The sequence below is a fragment of the Salvelinus fontinalis genome, chromosome 39, assembly GCF_029448725.1.
Source record: "Salvelinus fontinalis isolate EN_2023a chromosome 39, ASM2944872v1, whole genome shotgun sequence".
NCBI classification, from domain to species: Eukaryota; Metazoa; Chordata; class Actinopteri; order Salmoniformes; family Salmonidae; genus Salvelinus; species Salvelinus fontinalis.
This window is the reverse complement of record NC_074703.1, coordinates 11,337,060-11,363,634: the sequence shown is the minus strand read 5'-3', so window position 1 is coordinate 11,363,634 and position 26,575 is coordinate 11,337,060. Positions and strand designations below refer to the sequence as shown.

Sequence of the window (26,575 nt, the reverse complement as noted above, 5' to 3'; positions counted from 1 at the left end):
CGTTCTGACGGGTGCCTTTACCAATGACGAGGACGGAAGTATTTTTGATTCACAGGGAAACAAATTTGCTAAACGCTGCACTTTACCGATCAGGTGAAATTATCAACAGGTGGAAAGATGTCAGAGCCCAGCAAGCATGATATTGCTGCCATTTTCAAACGACTACGTTCCCTTTCTACGAATAAGGTGAGAGTTGATAAGCTTTCTGTCTTTAACGAGTAAGTAGCTAATGTTAGCTAACTTCAGAGGGGAAAAAATGACACGTCGCACTGTTTTGCTGGGCAGGGGTAGATGCGTCGTAACAAACGCACATGGAAAAGCTTTGAACCACGTATGCTCATTGCACATCCTCCTGACAAAATATGTTTTTGCAGTGTTGAAGAAAGAATTAGCATGAACAGTTTAAATGGAACGATAGGATATCCCTGACAGTCACGTTCGAGCCAGCTGTCATGTGGCATGATGACAGTTGGAACAAAGATGGTACTTTAAGAAACTGGTTGGACAGTCCACTTCGTTAGCGTCAGTGTGTTTATTGTAAATTTATAGATGTCTGTTAAATGTTGACTCATGGACACCACAAAGATAAGACGTCACACAGACATAAACAGTACCTTTTGGCTCAAACTGTCGATTCCAGCTGTTTCCGTCTGCTGTTTAGGCATGGCTACATTGAACGCGACAATGTTGCAACCGCAAACATCGAAAAACTGTTTTGGAAACATTGTTTCCACTAACGTTATATTGCAACATTTGTAACTAGCTGGTTTAGATCTACTGTTGGTAAATTTCGGCGTTCTCATAATGTGTGGACAAGTAGAGGCAATAAAATAAAGTTTATACTAGAAAAGAATAGGAAAATATAAAAAGAATATACAGTATGAGGTCAATATTTTGTACTTCAGACCTCCACGCTACTGGGTTGATTCATTATGTGTTAGTGTTTTACTATCTATTTGGCATGCGCTCATATTAACTTGTTTATCAGTGTCGCCATAGACTTATCACTGCATGAAGGAGACAGCGAACACCTTGTCTGTATTCAAGTCTCATGTTTTCCAAAGTTGCTTCTTTTCTATTACAGGCGTGCTTTGACTGTTCGGCTAAGAATCCTAGTTGGGCCAGTATCACATATGGAGTGTTTCTCTGTATAGACTGCTCAGGAACACACAGGTCATTAGGAGTGCACCTGTCATTCATCAGGTAAGGAACAATGAATGAAAAAACACATTTGTTGCCTACCCCATCCTGTTCTTTCAGATCTACACTAGTGGGTAGGGATTGTTTCTGGACAGGTCCATTGGCTTCACACAACACACAGTTTGACACATTTATGGCCCGATGGAGTGTTCAGAATCAGAACTGTGTATTGTTTGTTTCAGGTCTACTGAGCTGGACTCTAACTGGTCCTGGTACCAGCTGCGATGCATGCAGGTGGGCGGCAATGCCAGCGCGGTGAGTAAAGCCATCCATGGTGGGCAGCCACGTCCCAACCTGCTGTGTTGTTGTTAAGCGCTGAGAGGGTGGTACTAGTAGTTATGTTTCTGACTGCATGAGTGGGCATTATCTCTAGAATGTGTATATACTGTATGTTGTCATGACGTCACAATAGGGCCCTGTATAATACCTGTACGATGTATGCAATATTATAATGTAATATTCTGATAACTATTAACAATACCTTTTTGTATTACAATGTGTAATTCAAACCATTGTTTTCCCCCGTGTCTCTCAGAATGCCTTCTTTGCCCAGCAAGGCTGCACGTCCAATGCCGCCAACACCAAGTACAACAGCCGAGCCGCTGCGCTCTACCGCGAGAAGATCAAGACCTCGGCCACGCAGGCCACAAGGCGCTTCGGCACTGAGGTGCCACACACATCCATCCAGACATTCCACTGGGCAAAAATGGATTTAGTCAACATTGGTTACTTGTTATACTGTCTTTAACAACATAATCATGTTGCATCAACATGGATGATTTAAAGGAGTGTATACTTAGGTCCTTATAGATGCCAAGGAATCCTCTGTTTTGTTTCCCTGCAGTTGTGGCTGGACAGCCAGGCCCCCCTCTCTCCAACATCTCCCGTCAATAAGGAGGAGGATTTCTTCAGTATGCACGCACAGGTGTGTGTGTGTGTGACTGTTAGTACTTATTTGTTTGAAATTGTAGAAGATTATGGATGTGTGCATGTTGTTTACATGGTCTTGTCCTTACCTTGCGTATTTTGGCAGGCAATCCCTGATGATCGTAGCTCCGCCCAGCCTAATATAACAAGCTCCGCCCAGATGAATCTAAGCCCCACCCCAGTAGAGGAACCCTCTACAAAAGAAACCGAGAGAGACAAAAACAGTACACCTCTACTTCAATATTTACACTTCAGAAACACACATACACTTGCATCTGTTTGTCCATGTCGTCTATGCCCTCAACTCTTTCTGTCTTCAGGTAATACAGAGGGTCCCAGTGTTGACGTGCTAAGTATGTCTCCTAAAGAAGCCTTAGGTAAGAGGACCAAGAGATTATGCCCTAGAGACTAAAGATACTCAACTAGAACCTTAAGCATTAGGAGTACGTAGAAATATCTGAGCCTGGAACAGTAGCTCTTAGCAGCTTTTATCAACTGTATTCTAATGCCCACTGTTCCTTCTCCCTTAGAGTCCTCCTCTCTTCTCAAGAAGAAACCAGCTGGGGCCAAGAAAACAGTATGTACTCTATGGTAGTGGATTAAGGAGGTAATGTTCCTCCCCTGTACCTATGTGTGTTGTGCTTATGAATAAGAGTGAATTTGGTGATGGTTGTGTGGGTGGGGGGTTTAGTGTGAATGGACTGTGTACATCGCTCATGGATCTTGTGGGTCAGTAGATTAGTAGATGCGTATTCACGTCTGTGTCCTGTGTTTTGTCTCAGTTGGGCGCTAAGAAAGGTGGTCTTGGGGGTAAGAAGGTGAGCAAACAGAGTTTCTGTGACCTGGAGAAGAAAGCACAGGCAGTAGACAAACTCAATGAGAGAGATACAGCACCCACCACCAAGAACAGCCCCCAACCAGCAGAGGAATCCATGTGCGTCTCTCTCCAATTTAAATGGGCTTTATTGGCCTCTCGCTCTCTCATCCACATGATCTATTATTCTCTAATCTTCACTCTGCTTATCCATTTTTCTCTCTCCACCTCTTTCTCTCTTCCTCCCTCTAGTGGTGCCTCCATGAGACTGGCCTATAAGGATCTGGAGGCGCAGCAGAGGAGTAATACAGAGAAGATGAAGGGGATGGGGGAGAAGAAGAAGGAGCAGGCTGAGAGACTGGGCATGGGCTTTGGCAGCAGGAGGTGGGGGGCATTGAATTGATGGTGGTGATAAAAGGATTAGTTTATTTCTTAACACACTTTTTATAGATGTCCTATGTAGAATAGTTTAAAAGAGTACTTTACATTGCAGGGGATAAGTCACTCATCTTCTAAAACAGGGATTCGCTAACTTTTTGCTGTGCGATCCCATTTTGATATTAAAACATTTTGGCGACCCCACCATGTAAAAAAAATGTATGTAATCAATGGCCAATGTTTACTTTTTTAATTTGGGTTATGACAGTCTATTAGAAATGTCAGACAGTATTTCAATCTGACGACTATGGTTTGAAGTGACTGAAATGCATCAGAAAGGTATTGGGAAGTTCAGAAGATCATCAGGCAATAATGTTGTATGGTCTTCTGTGTAGAAAAGAACATAATTTATTGTTCTTTTTCTCCCAGTCGGATTTAGTGTATGGTCTTGTCCACTCGGTTCTAACGGCTAGTAAAGGGAAACTGTACGTGTTCCTGAGAGTTATCTTTCAGTGATGGGGTCATAGTATTTTGTAGCTTAAACGGTACTGATGTAAGTTAAAATTCTCTCGCAACCCGATTTTCAAATTAGACGATTTCCGCCCCCTGCACATTGGTCATGACCCCTAGTTTGGGAAACCCTGATCTAAAATAATTATATTTTTGTTGGGACTGAAACATGTTGTAACAATTGGAGATATTGTGGTAACAAATACTTTGATTATTTGACTCCATTGTCTCTCCCCCCTCTATCTCCCTCTAGTGGAGTGTCTCACTCTGTGCTGTCAGACATGCACACTATCCAGCAGGAGAGCCCAGTGGGGTCCAAGCAGCCCACTAAGAGCCGGAGGTACACAGAGAAGGAGGAAGAGGAGACTGACGAAGGCTCCTTTACATCCAGGTCACCACACTACCTACACACTCCGGCAACGTTCCAATACTTTAGCAATGGGTCATTCCTTCTTGGAAGTAATCACTGATATGGCTAGCCTGGTCTCAGATCTATTTGTGTTGTCTTGTAATGGGAGTTGGAAAGACATCACGAAAAGATCTGGAAATGTAATCCATTCAAATTGAGCTCTCTGACTTCCGGCAATGGCGACGCTTTAACAATACTGTGTAGTGTCCTCGAAGCACCAGCATGGTTCAGAATGGAGATGGACAAGGGCATAACAAAAATCCAAGAGACACTTTCTGAACACCTCAGCAAAATTGATGTGCTGGTCGATAGACTCCACGAAGACCAGAAAGTCACAAAGGGATGCGTGACAAAGTTAGAAAAAGACTATGCTGACCACCAGGCTGCCATCCTGGACGTCCGCGAGGAAGTGGACCAAAAATACAAGAAATTGGACGACGCCATCTCTGAACTCGAAGAGAAATTTGATTATTGCGAAAATTTCCAAAGGCGCTCGAATTTGAGACTTCAAAGTTTCTCGGAGGCCATGAAGAGACGCAATCTCCTTTCTACAGGAATGGATTCCCAGAATTCTGGATTGACCCCCTCCTCCCTCCTCGAGAGGGCCCATCGCACCCCACGGAGGCGGCTGCCTGGCCAGGTAGCACCCAGGGCATTTGTCATTACATTTCTACGGTACCAGGACACTGTTCGCATCCTCTCTGCTGCCCGAGCAAAGGGAGAGCTCAAGTACAGAGATGCCAGAATCATGATCTTTCTCCCACACTACACAAGAGGAGGATGGCTTTCTCCCCACTGAAGAGACTTCTGCGTCAGGCTGGCTTAGCATATGGCCTGCGCTACCCAGCGACTTTATGGATCGAAACCAAGAATGGTGAGCGCACATTTGACTGTGAAGATGGCTGAAACATACACAAGGAAAGAACTTCCTGACTTGTTCACGTCTACTACACCCCGAGGAACTGTCTTTTGAACTTGGATACAGTGGACCTTGAACTGTTAGCACATGAGGAAACAATGAAATTACTCATATGATCGACTGGCTGGCTGGTTGGCTAGATGGCTAGTGTGATAATGACTGGCGAGGTAAAGTTGGATTATAGCTATTGTTGGCTGTGCTATTTAGCCAGCTTGCTAAGTATACAAGGGTGTAGCTATAGCTACTATACATCCACACTATGCCAGGTAGTTACATTTTTCTGTATACTTTTATTTTACGCAGAGAGGTCGGGTTTGGTTAAATAGTTATGTGGCTTTTGAATGGGTTTCAAGCCTAACTATGTTGTTTATTACTTCAGGCGATTTTAGCTAGTATTACGTTTGCTGGCTTGTTTATTGTTAGATGTATGCTGACTTTAGTGATACCGAGACAGGGATAAGCTACTCACTACTCAGTTGATATGTCTTAATCATTTCAGAAGGAATTTGCAATCCAAGATGTAATTTTCTGTGGTTTCCAAGAAAACGGCTGGTCTAAGATTGGGTTCTGCATAGCTGCCCTGTTAAAAGGCATAATTATATTATATATACTATAATTAATTATACTATACTATAATTAAATATATATATATATATATATATATATATATATATATATATATACTGCTCAAAAAAATAAAGGGAACACTAAAATAACACATCCTAGATCTGAATGAATGAAATATTCTTATTAAATACTTTTTTCTTTACATAGTTGAATGTGCTGACAACAAAATCACACAAAAATTATCAATGGAAATCAAATGTATCAACCCATGGAGGTCTGGATTTGGAGTCACACTCAAAATTAAAGTGGAAAACCACACTACAGGCTGATCCAACTTTGATGTAATGTCCTTAGAACAAGTCAAATTGAGGCTCAGTAGTGTGTATGGCCTCCACGTGCCTGTATGACCTCCCTACAAAGCCTGGGCATGCTCCTGATGAGGTGGCGGATGGTCTCCTGAGGGTTCTCCTCCCAGACCTGGACTAAAGCATCTGCCAACTCCTGAAAAGTCTGTGGTGCAACGTGGCGTTGGTGGATGGAGCGAGACATGATGTCCCAGATGTGCTCAATTGGATTCAAGTCTGGGGAACGGGCGGGCCAGTCCATAGCATCAATGCCTTCCTCTTGCAGGAACTGCTGACACACTCCAGCCACATGAGGTCTTGCATTAGGAGGAACCCAGGGCCAACCTCAGGCTACCTCTGGCGAGCACATGGAGGGCTGTGCGGCCCCACAAAGAAATGCCACCCCACACCATGACTGACCCACCGCCAAACCGGTCATGCTGGAGGATGTTGCAGGCAGCAGAACATTCTCCACGGCGTCTCCAGACTATCACGTCTGTCACATGTGCTCAGTGTGAACCTGCTTTCATCTGTGAAGAGCACAGGGCACCAGTGGCGAATTTGCCAATCTTGGTGTTCTCTGGCAAATGCCAAACGTCCTGCACGGTGTTGGGCTGTAAGCACAACCCCCACCTGTGGACGTCGGGCCCTCATACCACCCTCGTGGAGTCTGTTTCTGACCGTTTGAGCAGACACATGCACATTTGTGGCCTGCTGGAGGTCATTTTGCAGGGTAGTGCTCCTCCTTGCACAAAGGCGGAGGTAGCGGTCCTGCTGCTGGGTTGTTGCCCTCCTACGGCCTCCTCCACGTCTCCTGATGTACTGGCCTGTCTCCCGGTAGCGCCTCCATGCTCTGGACACTACGCTGACAGACACAGCAAACCTTTTTGCCACAGCTCGCATTGATGTGCCGTCCTGGATGAGCTGCACTACCTGAGCCACTTGTGTGGGTTGTAGACTCCGTCTCATGCTACCACTAGAGTGAGATCACCGCCAGCATTCAAAAGTGACCAAAACATCAGCCAGGAAGCATAGGAACTGAGAAGTGGTCTGTGATCACCACCTGCAGAATCACTCCTTTTTTGGGGGTGTCTTGCTAATTGCCTATAGTTTCCACCTTTTGTCTATTCCATTTGCACAACAGCATGTGAAATTTATTGTCAATCAGTGTTGCTTCCTAAGTGGACAGTTTGATTTCACAGAAGTGTGATTGACTTGGAGTTACATTGTGTTGTGTGTTCCCTTTATTTTTTTGAGCAGTGTATATCCTCCTAGTTCTCTCTCATGTGGCACAAGACAGGGTTGTCCCGCTAGTCCTCTCCTTTTTTTTTCTTTGGCTATAGAGCCACTGGCAGAAGCTTTTACATCTCATCCATCCATCCATGGTGTTCGTATAGGTGGGCGTGAACATCTGGTCTCGCTATATGCCGATGACATTTTGCTTTATCTCACTAAACCAGCAATTTTACTCCGAGCATTAGTTGACATCCTGAAAGAATATCTGACTTTTTCAGGATATAAAATAATACTATCGAAGAGTATAATTATGCCTTTTAACAGGGCAGCAATGCAGAACCCAATCTTAGACCAGCCGTTTTCTTGGAAACCACAGAAAATTACATCTTGGATTGCAAATTCCTTCTGAAATGATTAAGACATATCAACTGAACTATACTCCACTTCTCAAAAAGGTTGGGGAAGAATTGGATAGATGGCGGGATTTACCAATTTCTCTTATTGGGCAGGTCAATTGTGTAAAGATGAATATATTACCGAAATTCTTGTACCTTTTTCAGACCTTGCCCTTTCCTATTCCCAAAGCTTTTTTTCAAACAACTTAATAGGAAGGTTTCTTAATTTCTGTGGAAATGGAACCCCCCCCCCCCCCCCCCCTCAGAGTTAAACTCACAACTTTATACAAACCATACTCAGAAGGACTAACTCTACCTGACTTCCAGTTGTATTACTGGGCATCTCAGTTAAAGGCTGTGTGGGTATGGCAAGATACAAGTTCACCCTCTTGGAAACAGAGGCGTGTCTGACCCCTGCTACATTAACATCTATACCGTATATTAGCCCACCTAAAGCTTTGCTAGGTCTCATAAACAACACTTTCATTAAAAACACTTTAAATATATGTATTGAAGTCTGTAATCAAACAGAAGGGCTTAGATCTATATATGAACAAATACCTTTTTATAATAACCCCATCTTACCCAAAGCCCTGAGATGGTATTACATTTTCTTGGTTCAACAAAGGAATGAAAACATTTGCTAATCTCTATAGAGAAGGTACTCTATAGACTACTATCCTTTCAACAACTGGCATCTCATTTTCAGTTACCTCAAACTCATTTCTTCAAGTACCTACAGGTTAGGCATTACATTGCCACTCAACAGGGAGGTAGGATTCAGCCCATGAGTAAACCTAGAACTAATAAACTGTGGAAAGGGGTAAAAGGTTTCATTTCCGACATGTACTCTGGTCTTCAAGATCTGTTGGGGAACGATGAACCTCTGAAAGCTTGCATAAAGTGGCATGATGACCTTGGACTCATTGTTGAGGATGAGAAATGGGGAAAGCTCTTTTTAGATGCTCAGCGTCTTTAATTTAACACAAGGCACAAGTTGATGCAATTCAATATTTTACATAGGGTCTACTTTACACCAGAGAGACTGTATAAGATCAATTCCAAATTTTGCACATATGCATATGTTTTTGTTCTGCCCTGAACTAAGCATTTATTGGAAAGACATTATTCAGATCTTATCACAGGTCACTAATATGATGGTACCACTAGATCCTTCCCTTATACTTCTTGGAGATGATTCTGTTCTACCAGTTAATATTTCTAGCAAAACCAGATTCATTAAATTGTCAGTCATTGCAGCCAATAAATGCACAGCTTTTATATGGAAGAGTGACAAGCAAGCAGATGTGGCTAAAATAACTATCTTCCTATATTCCATCTGAAAAAATAACATACAATTTATGTAATAAACCCTTTGAATTTACTGATGTCTGGGGGGACTTTCAGAAGTTTCTAGAGATGTCACTTTAGCTGCCTCATTACTACTATCTTCATTAATGTTTTTGTTGAATTTATTTTCTAGCATGGAATGTGAAGGTCATTCGGTTTCTTTTTTTGTTGATAATCAGTGAAGCTAATACCGGTAGAGGGGAGGGAGGGGGGTGTTCCTGTGTTGGGGAGGGAAGGGTTTTGCACGATGTGCCCCCATGTTGCATGGTGTTTCGTGTAGGTGGAAGGAATAACGGGGCATTATTTGTCACATTTTGATTGTTAAATTGTAAAAAAAATAAAAGACAATATATTGTACAAAAAAAGTAATTGAGCTCTCTATTCCATATGAAACCCATCAGGATGTCGATGACCAGTTCAATGACCAAGTTTGATGACCCGACAGAATCCTCTGACAAGTTCTTCTCCAATTGGAGCGAGACGGGGGAGTCTGGCTGGAGGAAAGAGAGCAGGAAGCCAGAGCCAGACTTCTACCTGAGCACCAAGAGTTCCTCACAGGACGACAGGTACTATATGACTGTTTGATTTCCAGGGATGAAAATACAGAGATGCATGTGAAAAAGTAACATTTTATTTTGCCCGTATAAGTCCCCTGAGCCACTTTCTTTTTTAAATTCTCTATTTTAAGGTTCTCACTGCAGTTGTCACTGAATGCACCCTCCCTCTCTCTCACACACAGGACCGCAGCCCGGCGGAAAGCAGACCCAGTCCCTGTCTCAGACTCAGGCGACGCCCGCAAGAAGTTTGGCGATGTCAAGGCCATCTCCTCTGACATGTACTTTGGCAAGCAGGATGACTCTGAGGTAGGCACACTGTTACGGGACACACACGTACAGTACCAGTCAAAAGTTTGGACACATCTACTCATTCCAGGGTTTTTCTTTATTTTTCCTATTTTCTACATTGTAGAATAATAGTGAAGACATCAAAACTATGAAATAACACATATGGAATCATGTAGTAACCACAAAGTGTTAAAAAATATTTGAGGTTCTTCAAGGTAGCCACCCTTTGCCTTGATGACAGCTTTGCACATGCTTGGCATTCTCTCAACCAGCTTCATGAGGTAGTCACCTGGAATGCTTTTCAATTAACAGGTGTGCCTTGTTAAAAGTTAATTTGTAGAATTTCTTTCTGTCTTAATGCGTTTGAGCCAGTCAGTTGTTGTGACAAGGTAGTGCTGGTATACAGAAGATAGCCTTATTTGGTAAAAGACCAAGTCCATATTATGGCAAGAACAGCTCAAATAAGTAAAGAGAAACGACAGTCCATTACTTTAAGACATGAAGGTCAGTCAATGTGGAAAATGTAAAGAACTTTGAAAGTAGCTTCAAGTGCAGTTGCAAAAACCAAGTGTTATGATGAAACTGGTTCTCATGAGGACCACCATAGGAAAGGAATACCCAGTTTCCTCTGCTGCAGAGGATAGGTTTATAAGAGTTAACAGCCTCAGATTGCAGCCCAAATAAATGCTTCACAGAGTTCAAGTAACACACACATCTCAACGTCAAGTGTTCAGGCCTTCATGGTCGAATTGCTGCAAAGAAACCACTACTAAAGGACTCTAATAAGAATTAGAGACTTGCTTGGGCCAAGAAACACGAGCAATGGACATTAGACAAGTGGAAATCTGTCCTTTTGGTCTGAGTCCAAATTTGAGAGTTTTGGTTCCAACCGCCGTGTCTTTGTGACGCAAAGTAGGTGAACGGATGATCTCCGCATGTGTGGTTCCCACCGTGATGCATGTAGGTGTGATATTGTGGTGGTGCTTTGCTGGTGACACGGTCTGTGATTTTATTTAGAATTTAAGGTACACTTAACCGGCATGGCTACCACAGCATTCTGCAGCGATACGCCATCCCATCTGGTTTGCGCTTGGTGGGACTGTCATTTGTTTTTCTAATCAGCACACCTCCAGGCTGTCTAAGGGCTATTTGACCGAGGAGAGTGATGGCGTGCTGCATCAGATTACCTGGCCTCCACAATCACCCGAGCTCAACCCAATTGAGATGGTTCGGGATGAGTTTGACTGCAGAGTGAAGGAAAAGCAGCCAGCAAGTGCTCAGCATATGTGGGAACTCCTTCAAGACTGTTGGAAAAGCGTTCCAGTTGAAGCTGGTTGAAAGAATGCCAAGCCTGTGTAAAGCTGTCATCAAGGCAAACGGTGGCTACTTTGAAGAATCTCAAATCTAAAGTATCTTTTGATTTGTGTAACACTTTTTTTGGTTACTACATTATTTCTTAGTTTTGGTGTCTTCACGATTATTCTACAATGTAGAAAATTACTAGAAACAAAGAAAAACCCTAGAATAAGTGGGTGTTCTAAAACTATTGACCAGTAGTGAATATATAAAAAAAAATGATTCGTAATGACAAATTATTTGAGTCTATAATTACGTTGTACCTAAGTACTGATGTTACTACCTTTTTGATCTAATTGACTGCCAGTATCAAATGTCTGCCAGTGTTGACTGTTCTGGTTAAAGTTTTACGCTAGGCTGTGACGTCCTACAAGCGCCTCAGGCTGGTGTATACAGTTCATTTGGTGCTGTGGAATTCATATGTCTTTCTCAGAGAAGGCTGTTAGACATTTTCTCTGCTTCTGTTCTGGCTGTGTTTCCCTGTTGCAACATTGCTTTTTTTATTGATTATTATCTACAACTGCTGTCCTTTATTTATCCACAGGAAAATCCCTGTTACAGTAATACCCTTATGTGTAGTATGTTCATTGTTTAGTATCAAGTATGTCATTTGAAGTATAAAGTATTAATGTGGTTGTTTCAATGCAGTATGAGGCAAAGACTCGCCTGGAGAGGTTCTCTGGAAGCAACTCCATCAGCTCAGCTGACCTGTTTGATGACCCAAAGAAACAGATGGGTAGGGAAGCCAACAAGTGTATACTTAACCATTCATAGAGCGCATTCGGGAAACTATTCAGACTCCTTGTCTTTTTCTACATTTTATTACAGCCTTATTCTAAAATGGATTCAATAGTTTTTTCCCCTCATCAATCTACGCACAATACCCCATAATGACAAAGCAAAAACAGTTTTTTATACATTTTTGTAAATTGTATTAATCTAAAAATTGAAATCACATTTACATAAGTATTCAGACCCTTTATTCAGTACTTTGTTGACGCACCTTTGGCAGCGACTCCAGCCTCAAGTCTTCTTGGGTAGGACACTACAAGCTTGGCAGATCTGTATTTGGGGAGTTTTTCCCCATTCTTCTTTGCAGATCCTCTCAAGCTCTGTCAGGTTGGACGAGGAGTGTCACTGCACAGCTTTTTCAAGTGTCTCCAGAGATGTTCGATTGGGTTCAAGTCCGGGCTCTGGCTGGGCCACTCAAGAACGTTCAGAGACTTGTCCCAAAGCCACTCCTGTGTTGTCTTGGCTGTGTGCTTAGGTTCATTATCCTGTTGGAAGGTGAACCTTCGCCCCAGTCTGAGGTCCTGAGCACTCTGGAGCAGGTTTCCATCTGTACTTTGCGCCATTCATCTTTGCCTCATCCTGACTTGTCTCCCAGGCCCTGCCGCTGAAAAACATCACCACAGCATGATGCTGCAACCACCATGCTTCACCTTAGGGATGGTGCCAGGTTTCCTCCAGATGTGACAGTTGGCATTCAGCCCAAAGAGTTCAATCTTGGTTTCATCAGACCAGAGAATCTTGTTTCTCATGGTCTGAGAGTCCTTTAGGTGCCTTTTGTCAAACTCCAAGCAGGCTGAAATGTACTTTTTTTACTGAGGAGTGGGTTCCGTCTGGACACTCTACCATAAAGGCCTGATTGGTGTAGTGCTGCAGAGATGGTTGTTCTTCTGGAAGGTTCTCCTATCTCCACAGAGGAACTCTGTATATCTGTTAGAGTGAACATCGGAAGAGTCTTGGTAGTTCTAAAATTCTTCCATTATTAAGAATGATGGAGGCTACTGTGTTCTTGGACCTTAAATGCTGCAGAAATGGTTTGTGTACCCTTTCCCAGATCTGTGCCTCAACACAATCCTGTCTTGGAGCTTTACGGCAATTCCTTCGACCTCATGACTTGGATTTTACTGTGACATTAACTGTCAACTATGGGACCTTACACACGTGTGTATGGATATTGACAGTGCATGTCAGAGCAAAAACCAAGTCATGAGGTCGAAGGAATTGCCGTCCTCAATTGGCAGCTTGATTAAATGGTACTCGCAAAACACCAGTCTCAAGGTCAACAATGAAGAGGCGACTCCGGGATGCTGGCCTTCTAGGCAGAGTTCCTCTGTCCAGTGTCTGTGTTCTTTTGCCCATCCTAATCTCCTTTTTATTGGCCAGTCTGAGATATGGATTTTTCTTTGCAACTCTGCCTAGAAGGCCAGCATCCTGGAGTCGCCTCTTTACTGTTGACATTGAGACCGGTGTTTTTGTGGGTACTATTCAATGAAGCTGTCCGTTGATGACTTGTGAGGCGTCTGTTTCTCAAACTAGACACTAATGTACTTGTCCTCTTGCTCAGTTGTGCACCAGGGCTTTCTATTCTGGTTAGAGCCAGTTTGCGCTGTTCTGTGAAGGGAGTAGTACAGTGTTGTATGATATCTTCAGTTTCTTGGCAATTTCTCGCATGGAATAGCCTTCAATTCTCAGAACAAGAATATACTGATGAGTTTCAGAAGAAAGTTGTTTGTTTCTGCCCATTTTGAGCCTGTAATCGAACCCACATACTGATGCTCCAGATACTCAACTAGTCCAAAATAAGGCCAGTTTTATTGCTTTTTTAATTAGCACAACAGTTTTCAGCTGTACTACCATAATTGCAAAAGGGTTTTCTAATGATCAATTAGACTTTCAAAATGATAAACTACGATTAGCTAACACAACGTGCCATTGGAACACAGGAGTGATGGTTGCTGATAATGGGCCTCTGTACGCCTATGTAGATATTCCATTAAAAATCTGCTGTTTCCAGCTACAATAGTCATTTACAACATTAACAATGTCTACACTGTATTTCTGATAAATTTGATATTTTAATGGACACAATTTGCTTTTCTTTCAAAAACGAGGGAATTTCTAAGTGACCCCATACTTTTGAAAGGTAGTGTATACAGTTGAAGTCGGAAGTTTACATACACCTTAGCCAAATACATTTAAACTCAGTTTTTCACAATTCCTGACATTTAATCAGAGTAAAAATTCCCTGTCTTAGGTCAGTTAGATCACCACTTTATTTTAATAATGTGAAATGTCCGAATAATAGTACAGTGATTTATTTCAGCACATTCCCATTGGGTCAGAAGTTTACATACACTCAATTAGTATTTGGTAGCATTGCCTTTAAATTGTTTAACTTGGGTCAAAAGTTTCGGGTAGACTTCCACAAGCTTCCCACAATAAGTTGGGTGAATTTTGGCCCAATCCTTCTGACAGAGCTGGTCTGTACTTGAGTCAAGTTTTTAGGCCTCCTTGCTCCACACGCTTTTTCAGTTCTGCCCACACATTTTCTATAGGATTGAGGTCAGGGCTTTGATGGCCACTCCAATACCTTGACTTTGTTGTCCTTAAGCCATTTTGCAACAACTTTGGAAGTATGCTTTGGGTCATTATCCATTTGGAAGACCCATTTGCGACCAAGCTTTAACTTCCTGACTGATGTCTTGAGATGTTGCTTCAATATATCCACATAATTGTCCATCCTCATGATGCCATCTATTTTGTGAAGTGCACCAGTCCCTCATGCAGCAAAGCACCCCCACAACATGATGCTGCCACCCCCCTGCTTCACGGTTGGGATGGTGTTCTTCGGCTTGCAAGCATCCCCCTTTTTCCTCCAAACATAACCATGGTCATTATGGCCAAACAGTTCTATTTTTGTTTCATCAGACCAGAGGACATTTCTCCAAAAAGTACGATCTTTGTCCCCATGTGCAGTTGTAAACCGTAGTCTGGCTTTTTTATGGCGGTTTTGCTGAGTGGCCTTTCAGGTAATGTCGATATAGGACTTGTTTTACTGTGGATATCGATACTTTTGTACGTGTTTCCTCCAGCATCTTCACACGGTCCTTTGCTGGTGTTCTGGGATTGATTTGCACTTTTCGCACCTAAGTACATTCATCTCTATGAGACAGAACGTGTCTCCTTCCTAAGCGATATGACTGGTGTGTATACTGGCGTACTATTGTTTGTACAGATGAACGTGGAATCTTCAGGCGTTTGGAAATTGCTCCCAAGGATGAACCAGACTTATTTTTTTTCTGATTTCTTTTGATTTTCCCATGATGTCAAGAAAAGAGGCACTGAGTTTGAAGGTAGGCCTTGAAAGACATCCACAGGTACACCTCCAATTGACTCAAATTATGTCAATTAGCCTATCAGAAGCTTCTAAAGCCATGACATCATTTTCTGGAATTTTCCAAGCTGTTTTAAAGGCACAGTCAACTTAGTGTATAAACTTCTGACCCACTGGAATTGAGATACAATGGGTTATAAGTGAAATAATCTGTCTGTAAACAATTGTTGGAATAATTACTTGTCATGCACAAAGTAGATATCCTAACCAACTTGACAAAACTATAGTTTGTTAACAAGAAATTTGTGCAGTGGTTGAAAAACTAGTTTTGATGACTCCAATCTAACACGGAACCCAAACCGGCTGCGAGCGTACGCCATTGTGCATAAATGTATTTTGTACCCCCACACCAAACGCGATCACGACACAGGTTAAAATATCAAAACAAACTGAACCAATTATATTCATTTGGGGACAGGTTGAAAAGCATTAAACCTTTATGGCTAGTTGGCTTGCACTTGCTAGCTAATTTGTCCTATTTAGCTAGCTTGCTGTTGCTAGCTAATTTGTCCTGGGGATATAAACATTGAGTTATTTTACCTGAAATGCACAATGTCCTCTACTCCACCAATTAATCCACATAAAACGGTCAACCGAATCGTTTCTAGTCATCTCTCTTCCTTCCAGGCTTTTTCTTCTCTTGACTTTATATTGCGATTGGCAACTTTCATAAATTAGGTGCATTACCGCCACTGACCTCGTTCTCTTTCAGTCACCCACGTGGGTATAACCAATAAACCAATGAGGAGATGGGAGAGGCAGGACTTGCAGTGCGATCTGCGTCAGAAATAGAATTGATTTCTATTTTAGCCATTGGTGTCGCAGATACGAGCAGTGTGGGTGCAATAATTGAATAACATAGATTTCTACATTTATTTTGCAATGCTCGCGCACGTGACGTGAGCGGTGTGGTCAGCCTGTGAGTGTATGTAAACTTCCGACTTCAACTGTATGTATGTCTTTGGGTGTGCAGTTGAACAAAACAAAATCTTAGCTAATTCCACAAAGAAATCCTAAAATGTCCCTGACAATGTTATTGGTACCTTCTAGAAGTAGTTAGAAATAATTCGATTTCAAGTAGGTGATTCTCAATTACTTCGGAATTGAATTCACCTGTGGTGAGTTGAAGATGCCGGCAGTATAAAAACCATGTATTCAACCAGTTTGAATAGAGAAAAGGACTCGTTCTCCTATTTTGTGCCACTGTGTGTACCGCAATGAGCGTGAACAAAAAGAAAACCAGTGAGTTATCAGAGGTCAGACACGCATAGCTTGGCTATCTCAAGGATACATATCCATCTCCAGAGATGTTGATGTTCCTGTTTCCACCGTACGTAATGTTATCAAGAAGTTTAAGGCCCATGCCACTGTAGCCAACCTCACTGGACGTGGCCGCAAGAGAACTTGATGGAAGAATGCAGTGAAGGATTGTTTGAATGGTGAAGGACCTGTGTCAACTGCAGATTCAAGCTGACCTTCAGACACAAGGTACGACAGTTTCAACTCGCTAACTCAATGAAAGGGGGTTATATGGTAGGCGACCCAGGAGGACCCCACTGCTGATAGAAAGACCTGAACATGCCAAAATCCTTCTCGGAGAATGTCCTGTGGACAGATAAGACCAAATTAGAGCTTTTTGGTAAAGCACAACTTCTCTATGTTTACAGAAAACAAAATGAAGCTTTCAAAGAAAAGAATACCTTCCCTACAGTCCAACATGGAGGAGGTTCAGTGACGTTTTGGGGTTGCTTTGCTGCCTCTGGCACTGGGTGCCTTGAACGTGTGCATGGCATCATGAAATCCGGTGAATACCGAGGTATTTTGGAGCGCGATGTCAGACCCAGTGTCAGAAAGCTGGGTCTCCGTTGAAGAGCATGAGTCTTTCAGCAGGACAGTGACCCCAAACACAATTCAAAAAGCACCCAGGAATGGTTCAAGAATAAACGCTGGACTGTTCTGAAGTGGCCAGCAATGAGTCCAGATCTAAATCCCATTAACTTGTGGAGAGATCTGAAAACCGCAGTTAGAAGAAGGCAGTTATTTTGACCAAAGCCTGTGCTACCAAATATTAAGTCTATGGTGTCAATGTCACTTATTACATTTAAATGGATATTAAGTTCTGAATTAAAAACAAATGTTCTATAATATTAAGGGTGAAATAAAGAATTGTGGAGACCAAATACTTTATTCCGTTTCTTGACTTACTTGAAGAAAGTGCAAGGGTGGCAATATTTTTTTACCAAGACTGTAGACAGGTGTGCCTTTCCAAATCATGGCCAATCAAGGATGATCAATAAAAACAACAGGATGCACCTGAGCTCAATTTCCTGTCTCCATAGTCCGAATAGTTATTTAAATCAGGAATTTCTGTTATTTTAAAAATATTTGCAAACATTTTGAAAAACCTGTAGATTGAGGATTTAAAAAAAATCTATTTTAGAATAAGGCTGTAACAAAATGTGGAAAAAGTCAAGGTGTCTGAATAGTTTGAGTGCACTGCATATCACACTTTCAAGTATACAATTTAACCATTTCATATCACTAAATCAAGTGAACACCATGGCCCATATTCACAAAGCATCTGAGTAGGCTCAGTTTTGCCTTTCAGATCATATTGAATTAGATGGGAGATCTGATCCTAGATCAGCACTGCATGTGTACACCCCCACAATTTAACCTCTAACGAGTCACAAACCCGGATCCGGGATCCCCCCCATCAAAAAAGCTGACTAGCATAGCCTAGCCTAAAGCCACAGGGATATCATATAATAAAATGTTCATGAAATCACAAGTCCAAGACACCAAATGAAAGATACACATCTTGTGAATCCAGCCATCATTTCTGATTTTTAAAATGTTTTACAGGGAAGACACTATGTATTTCTATTAGCTAACCACCATAGCAAAAGACAACTTTTTTTTCCTGCATAGGTAGCTATCACAAATTAGACCAAATAAAGATATAAATAGTCACTAACCAAGAAACAACTTCATCAGATGACAGTCTGATAACATATTCATTGTATAGCATATGTTTTGTCCGAAAAATGTGCATATTTCAGGTATAAATCATAGTTTTACATTGCAGCCACCATCACAACTCTCACCAAAGCAACTAGAATAACTACAGAGAGCAACGTGAATTACCTAAATACTCATCATAAAACATTTATGAAAAATACACAGCGTACAGCAAATGAAAGACAAAGATCTTGTGAATCCAGCCAATATTTCAGATTTTTGAAGTGTTTTTTACAGCGAAAACACAATTTAGCATTATATTAGCTTACTACAATAGCCAACCACACAGCAGCATTGATTCATGCACGTTAGCGATAGCAAATAAACCAGCAAAATATATTAAATTTTTCACTAACCTTCTCAAACTTCATCAGATGACAGTCCTATAACATCATATTACACAATACATATTGTTTGTTCGAAAATGTGCATATTTAGCGGCACAAATCGTGGTTATACAATGAGAATAGTAGCCAAGCTGCCAACAAAATGTCGGGAGAAATCTTGGGAGAGGCACCTAATCTAATCAATAACTAATCATAAACTTGACTAAAAAATACAGGTTGGACAGCAAATGAAAGATACATTAGTTAATGCAACCGCTGTGTTAGATTTTTAAAATTAGCGTTACTACGACATACAGCGTGCGTTAAAGCGAGACCGCACCGAAATTAATGGCGGAATAGTAGTTTTACATTTTCAACAACAACGAATTAACATCATAAATAGTTCTTACTTTTTGATGTGCTTCCATCAGAATCTTGTGCAAGTGGTCCTTTGTCCAGAATCATCGTTGCTCGGTTGTAGATTGACGTCTTCAACTTAGCTAATGTTTGCTGCTAATTCCTATGTGGCCCAGACGTGTCCAACTCTTCATAACGCAGCACAAAGAAATATCCGAAAATCGCTATAAACTGATATAACTCGGTTTAAAATAACTACATTATGATGTCTTTAACACCTATATCGAATAAAATCAGAGCCGGATATATCTAAGGCCTATAACGAGAGCTTTTCAGAATGCCATCCTGAGGTCTGTCTTGCGCCATGACGAACGTTGAAAAGAGTGCACCCCACGTTCCAAGACCCTTTATATGGCCTCAGATCTGCCTAGCAACACCATTTCAATTCTCACTGCTTACTGACATCTAGGGGAAATCGTATGCAGTGCATGTCGACTCTTAGATTACATGCAAATTAATAAACTGACCCTGGAACAGAGTTCCCGATTTCAGATTTCTCACTTCCTGACAGGAAGTTAGCTGCAACTTGAGTTCTGTTTTACTCACATATATAATTCAAACGGTTTTAGAAACTAGAGTGTTTTCTATCCAATAGTAATAATAATATGCATATTGTACGAGCAAGAATTGAGTACGAGGCAGTTTAATTTGGGAACTAATTTTTACAAAGTGAAAACAGCGCCCCCATATTGACAAGAAGTTTTAAACATCAGAAGAAAGATCATTCTAAAGCAACTGCCACTGATGTTACTAACCATCTCTCTCTCTCTCCGGTCCCATGTAGCCAGCTCATATCGTCTGACCAACATGCTGCCCAGTGCTCCAGACATGTCCCAGCTGAAGCTGGGGGTCCGCTCTGCGGCCGGGAGGCTGTCCGTCATGGCCAGCGGAGTAGTCACGTCCCTTCAGGTTTGTGGTTCAGATGGCCCTGTTGGTTGGCACTTGGTGCTAGCAGCAGATTGACACCCACATGGGCCACATACTGAAGTGAATGTGTTATGGTGACTGTAAGCCGTAAGGCAATTTCAACACAATAAGAACTTGCCCTTTTTATATCATTATTCCAATTGGAAATCCAGTTTCTTGATTTAATTACTATGTAAGTGCACAGTAACAGTGACTATTTGGTCAAAGGCATGCTAGATACAACATACTAGTTACCAAAGTACATTGTGTATAAGGGCAGCTTTATTTAAAGGTTACCTAATTATGCAGCGTCAACACTCAGACAACTGATATGGTGTAAGCAGTAGGTTCTTACGTGTTGTGTATCTTCTTTGTTTCAGGACCACTACAGTGCTTGAGTCCAGTGTGTGTGTACCTGTGTTATGACCCCCCCCCACACACACACACACACACACAACCTGTTAGGTCCCCTGGGTATTGGAGTCGGTTAACATCCTTACGAGCGATGGACAAGTGCAGGAGAGGGAGAGATGGACGGAGAGAGAGAATTAGTGACATTGTGTAGGCCAGAACATAGGCTGTAGCTATATATGTGTGTAAATAGCAGCTATTTGAATAAAGGACGTATTATCTACATTGGAGTTATGTCGAACCAACATCCTCTATGAGGTAGATGTATGAAGAACACTTATTTCCGCAGCTTATTATTTAATCTGTCCAGGCCTTTAGTTTTGATATTTACAGATGTTTATATCCATGGTATTCAAAATACATTTTTGTTATCATCCATTATGGTTCTAATTGAGGGTGACTTAGGTTTTTGGTTCCTTTTCAACTGTGCAATTGTTATTGAATCATATGTCATCCTGGTCACCTTGGTTTTTCTGTAACTATTTGCAATGAAGACATCATCTGGTAGTGTGATAACATGTATTTTTCTACATGCAGTATGTAAATAATTTAGTTAATTAATCTGATGGGTATTGTTTTAATTACCTGCCAAATCCAGAGATGTTGCCATGTAGGGTACATGTCTTAAATTTTAGGGTGCCTTCAAACCAAAATGCCTGCGACGCATTGTGCGTGTGCCGATTCACTGAATGTGTGTGTTTGGAGGTATGGTGAAGTGGAGAACAGTCGAGGTGGGATAAACATTGTTTAACATTGGTTGACAGACCTCTAGTCAGGATGGGGTGCAACAAAATGTCCCCATCTCATCTGTTGGACAGTGTAAATCTGCCATTTCATTCACTTCTATCCACCTGTACACTGCTCTCTGAAAAAAGGTGTCTGCTGTGCTTTTGAAGCATTGTTTGCATTGGTTTGAAAGTGCCCTTAGTCTTGGCAGTGTACTTATGTCACTTGACTGAAGGACCGAATACTCACCGTGATTTCGTTGTGTGTGTGTATATAGACACACTGGTAGGATACGGTCCTGTACAGTGTAGCGTGATCTGGTCTGCCTCTCAGCAGCCAAACATATTCTCCATACTACTATTGGCTATCAGTTCAGATGAATGAAGGGAGTAGTATCTTAATGTTCTGTCCCAGTACTCTCAAAGGCTGAGTTTAGACAGGCAGCACAATTCTCTTTTTTTCTTCTCACTAATAGGTCTTTTGCCCAATCAAGTCAGCTTTTTAAAAAGATCTGATGTGAAAAGATCTGTGTAAAAAAATAAAAATAAATCAGAATTGGGCTACCTGTCTAAACGCAGGCAAATAACCAATTCTATTTTCTGTGACCACATTCCTCTGTGAGAGGAACACAGGACACCCATCCAATTATTTGACCCTTCTGTGGCTATGAAGGAAAAGAGACAAGGAAAGGAACTAATGCAAAAGAAATGGGACGTGGCCCTCTGATCAATGACCCATTGGCTGCCCTCCCTAGGGCCTGACTCATTTCAACATTTGTACTATGTGTTTAGTGAAGGGTAACCTCTAACCCTTTGCTGAGCAGATTCATTGTAAATTACCTCTGTGAACTGTGTGTACCTTGCAGAGATTATCTAGGGTGCTTAGAGTATATTTTCACACTCTGGGTATATGTGGGTTATATTTTGGGAGTTTATGCGTAGTGTGGTTTTGTTATTTTGAGGGGATTGGCTAGAGGTCTAACTGGACGTTGCAAGAAGTATTTCTGGCTAACTAGGAACACCTACCGAACTCCCTGACCATTTTATGCATATTTTTCTAATTTTGATCCTTACTAATTCGAACTCTTGAGTTGAGATTTAACACTGAAGTGAAATATATTTAAGATGTAACGTTACCCATTTGAATCTGGATTTTGTATAGTGTGTAATTCAGTGACCAACCAGGGCTTTTGTTCAATCTCTTTCTACTGTAATCCAAAGAACATGTGCTCATGCCCTAAAAATGTAAATGATGGGAAGATCTAGTTTTTGTGTATTTGTATTAGAAACTCTAAGTACATTTTTTTTGCTTGAATGTACATCTATAGAACAGCACCTGAAGCTTTGCATCAGTTTCTGAATTTCTTTGTTTACCAACAAATACATCTATGGACATGAGCTCTTTAGAGATCCATTCAATTTGTGTAATCAAGGTGTGTATCATTGTTAGCTGCTGTGTATAAGAAACTTTGCTTCAGAATTAAAAATATACTGCACTTGCATGTCCTCAGTGGCAGACTTACCATTAGGCAACTCAGGCAGTTGCCTGGGGCCCTCACATCATCAGGGGCCTTGTAAACTTGTCAGAATTGTGTTTAATAATACATAATTTGTTATCTTGCCTTTCTGCTCGTGAGAAGCCTCTGATGTGCGCAATTTAGCAGTCGTGACAAATTGAGCGTTTTCAGTTTTTATCCTGCGAATTTGGCTCTAGCTTTTGAACAGTTGTGGCTATAAGCTATTATTATAACCTGTGCCTGAAAGCCAAGACTCTCAGAAACGTGTACCTGTCTTCTGTTTCGCTCTACAACGCTTGCAAGCTGCGCAGGACACGTTAGAAGGGACGGTGACAAAACCGCAGTTGAAAACAATGCAGATATTTTATTCTACACACAATTATTTCCTGATTATCTTCCCTGATGTTTTACTGACCCTTCCACTACCTTTCTGATGCATTTCACTCACTTTAGATGCAAGTAATTTGACATTTTCTTAGCCTTATGAACATATAAACTTGGTTGCATTTTTATCTGTTCTACTATAGGACCGGCCCTACCAATAAGCAACATAAGCGGCCGCTTAGGGCCTTGCATCCGTTAGGGAGCCCCCCACCCAAAGAAATATAGAGTTTAGTAACTCAGTCGTGTCTCAGCTTACTGTTGTGAGTTAGAATAGTAGAATACACAAGGTGCAATTTCAAAATGTGGCAGTTCATCAGTTTTGTCAGTCACTGTGTCTGGATTTACACAGGCAGTCCAAATCTGATCTTTTTTTTACACTACTTCAGTTGAAAAAGATTTGACGTGATTGGTGAAAAGACCATTTAGTGGGAAAAAAATATCAGAATTGGGCTGCCTGCCTAAACGCAGCCTGAGAGTCACTAGGTAAGTTATTCTAGTCAGCTATCTAAACCAAATAACCTATCATGGCCGAATTTCTGACTGAGCAGGGGCCCTGACCACCAGGGTGCCCCCATTGATTTTGTTGGTCACTTGCCAGATGTCGTATAAGCATGACATAAGTCATGGCAAAATGTTTAGAATTGCAGGAAATTAGCTTTAAAACGGCAACATTTTCTCTCCATCCCATAGCAAAATTTGTAAAATTGCATGGAATTAGCTTTAAAATGCAAATAGTTCTCTGTCCTATTGGAAAATGTGTAGAATTGCAGTAAATAAGCTTTGAAACTGCAACGTTTTCTGAAAATTATGACTAGAATGTTAAAAGGGCCATATAATTACAAAAAAAGATTGGTATTGGTCAATATTGAGCCAGCTCCGAACAGCTCTTCTTTCAGCATGATTGTGTTAAATAGACATGGGAGGGGACCTCAGACTGGTGTCTGCCTGGGGCCTCCAAATCATTAAGAATGCCCCTGCATGGCCTTTAGCTATGTGTAAAATTCCCACATTACCTTGCATAAGGGTAGACTATGTCTTTGTTGCACCATTCAGGATTATTGTAAGGAAAATATAGAAACGCTATTGATAATCAATTCTTGATATTGGGCACTTAAACTACAGTGCCTTCAGAAAGTATTCGCACCCCTTGACTTCTTCTGTCAACGATCTAAACAAAATACTCTGTACTGTAAAAGTGCAAGAAAAATCTAACATTTCTAAAAAAACAAATAAAAATAAAAAAAACTTTATTTAACTAGGCAAGTCAGTGAAGAACAAATTGTTATTCACAATGACGGCCTACTCTGGCCAAATCCGGATGACGCTGGGCCAATTGTGCACCACCCTATGGTACTCCCAATCACGGCCGCATGTGATCGAGCCTGGATTTGAACTTGCACTGAGAGGCAGTGCCTTAGACCGCTGCGCCACTTGGGAATCTTCATAAAATAAGTATTCAACCCCTTGAGTCAATACATGTTAAAATCACTTTTAGCAGCAATAACAGCTGTGAGTCTTTCTGGGTACGTCTCTAAGAGCTTTCCACACCTGGATCGTGTGCAACCTTTGCCAATTATTATTTTAAAAATTCTTCAAGCTCTGTCAAATTGGTTGTTGATCATTGCTAGGCAACCATTTTTAGGTATTGTCATAGATTTTCAAGCAGATTTAAGTCAAAACTGTAACTTGGCCACTCAGGAACATTCACTGTCTTCTTGGTAAGCAACTCATCTCCCAGTGTCTGGTGGAAAGCAGACAACCAGATTTTGCTCTAGGATTTTGCCTGTGCTTAGCTCCATTACGTTTATTCTTTATCCCCAAAAACTCAGCAGTCCTTAACGATTACAAGCATAACCATAACATGATGCAGCTACCACTATGCTTGACAGAGTGGTACACAGGAATGTGTTGTATTGGATTTGCCCCAAACATAACACTTTGTATTCAGGACTAAAAGCTACTTTGCCACATTTTTTGCAGTATTACTTTAGTGCTTTGTAGTAAACAGGATGTATGTTTGGGAATATTTTTATTCTGTACAGGCTTCCTTTTCACTATGTCAATTACGTTAGTATTGTGGAATAACTACAATGTTGTTGATCCATCCTCAGCTTTATCCTATCACAGCCATTAAACTCTGTAACTGTTTTAAAGTCACCATTGGCCTAATGGTGAAATCACTAAGCAGTGTCCTTCCTCTCCGTCAACTGAGTTAGGAAGGACGCCTGGATCTTTGTAGTGACTGGGTGTATTGATACACCATCCAAAGTGTAATTAATAACTTCACCATGCTCAAAGGGATATTCAATGTCTGCTTTTTTAAATGTTTACCCATCCACCAATAGGTGCCCTTCTTTGCGAGGCATTGGAAAACCTCCCTGGTCTTTGGTTGAATCTGTGCTCGACTGAGGGACCTTACAGATAACTGTATGTGTGGGGTACAGAGATGAGGTAGTCATTAAAAAATCATATTAAACACTATTATTGCACACAGAGGGAGTCAATGCAAATTATTATATGACTTGTTAAAGCAAATGTTTACTCTGCCAAAACAAAGGGGTTGAATACTTATTGACTTGACTTTTCAGCTTTTCATTTTAAACCTTTCGAAAAACATAATTCCACTTTGACATGATGGGGTATTGTGTGTAGGCCAGTGACAAAAATATTAGTTTAATACATTTTAAACTCAGGCTGTAACACAACAAAATATGGAAAAAAGTCAAGGGGTGTGAATACTTTCTGAAGGCACTTGGTGAAATTGGTGAAATGTAATTTGCTCAATGCCAAATAAACTAAATGTTAGGCTACCTCCCTTTTTGTGTGTATTTTCTTGCAGTGGTGTAAAGTACTTAAGTAAAAATACTTTAAAGTATTACTTAAGTTGTTTTTTTGAATATCTGTGCTTTACTTTACTATTCATATGTTTGACAACTTTTACTTTTACTTCACTACATTCCTAAAGAAAACTGTGTACTTTTTACTCCATACATTTACCCTGACACCCAAAAGTGCTCATTACATTTCCAATGCTTAGCAGGACAGGAGAATGGTCCAATTCACACACTTATCAAGAGAACATCCCTGGTCATCCCTATTGCCTCTGATCTGACGGACTCACTAAACACAAATGCTTTATTTTTAAATGATGTCTGAGTGTTGGAGTGTGCCCCTGGCTATCCATAAATAAATCAAAACAAGAAAATTGTGCCGTCTGGTTGGCTTGAGATAAGGAATAAGAAATTATTCATACTTTTAACATATTTTAGCAATTACATTTACTTTTGATACTTATGTAACAGTTTAACTTTAGTCTATCCCCTCGACAGGGCGCGAACCAGGGACCCTCTGCACACAGACAACAGTCACCCAAGAAGCATCGTTACCCATCGCTCCACAAAAGCCGCGGCCCTTGCAGAGCAAGGGGAACCACTA

The 26,575-nt window shown here is 41.2% G+C and overlaps 1 protein-coding gene across 1 annotated transcript; it reads left to right on the top strand.

Moving 5' to 3' along the window:
• The first annotated feature begins 20 nt into the window (after window positions 1-20).
• LOC129838933 (ADP-ribosylation factor GTPase-activating protein 3-like) lies at window positions 21-22,745 on the top strand. The gene is made up of 16 exons (XM_055906203.1): window positions 21-186; window positions 1,085-1,203; window positions 1,383-1,455; window positions 1,736-1,867; window positions 2,045-2,125; window positions 2,234-2,351; window positions 2,448-2,504; window positions 2,658-2,704; window positions 2,910-3,061; window positions 3,194-3,325; window positions 4,083-4,220; window positions 9,451-9,615; window positions 9,789-9,912; window positions 11,899-11,986; window positions 19,982-20,106; window positions 20,484-22,745. The coding sequence occupies exons 1-16, from the start codon at window positions 118-120 to the stop codon at window positions 20,499-20,501; spliced, it is 1,638 nt and encodes a 545-aa protein (XP_055762178.1). The 5' UTR covers window positions 21-117; the 3' UTR covers window positions 20,502-22,745.
• The last annotated feature ends 3,830 nt before the right edge of the window (window positions 22,746-26,575 follow it).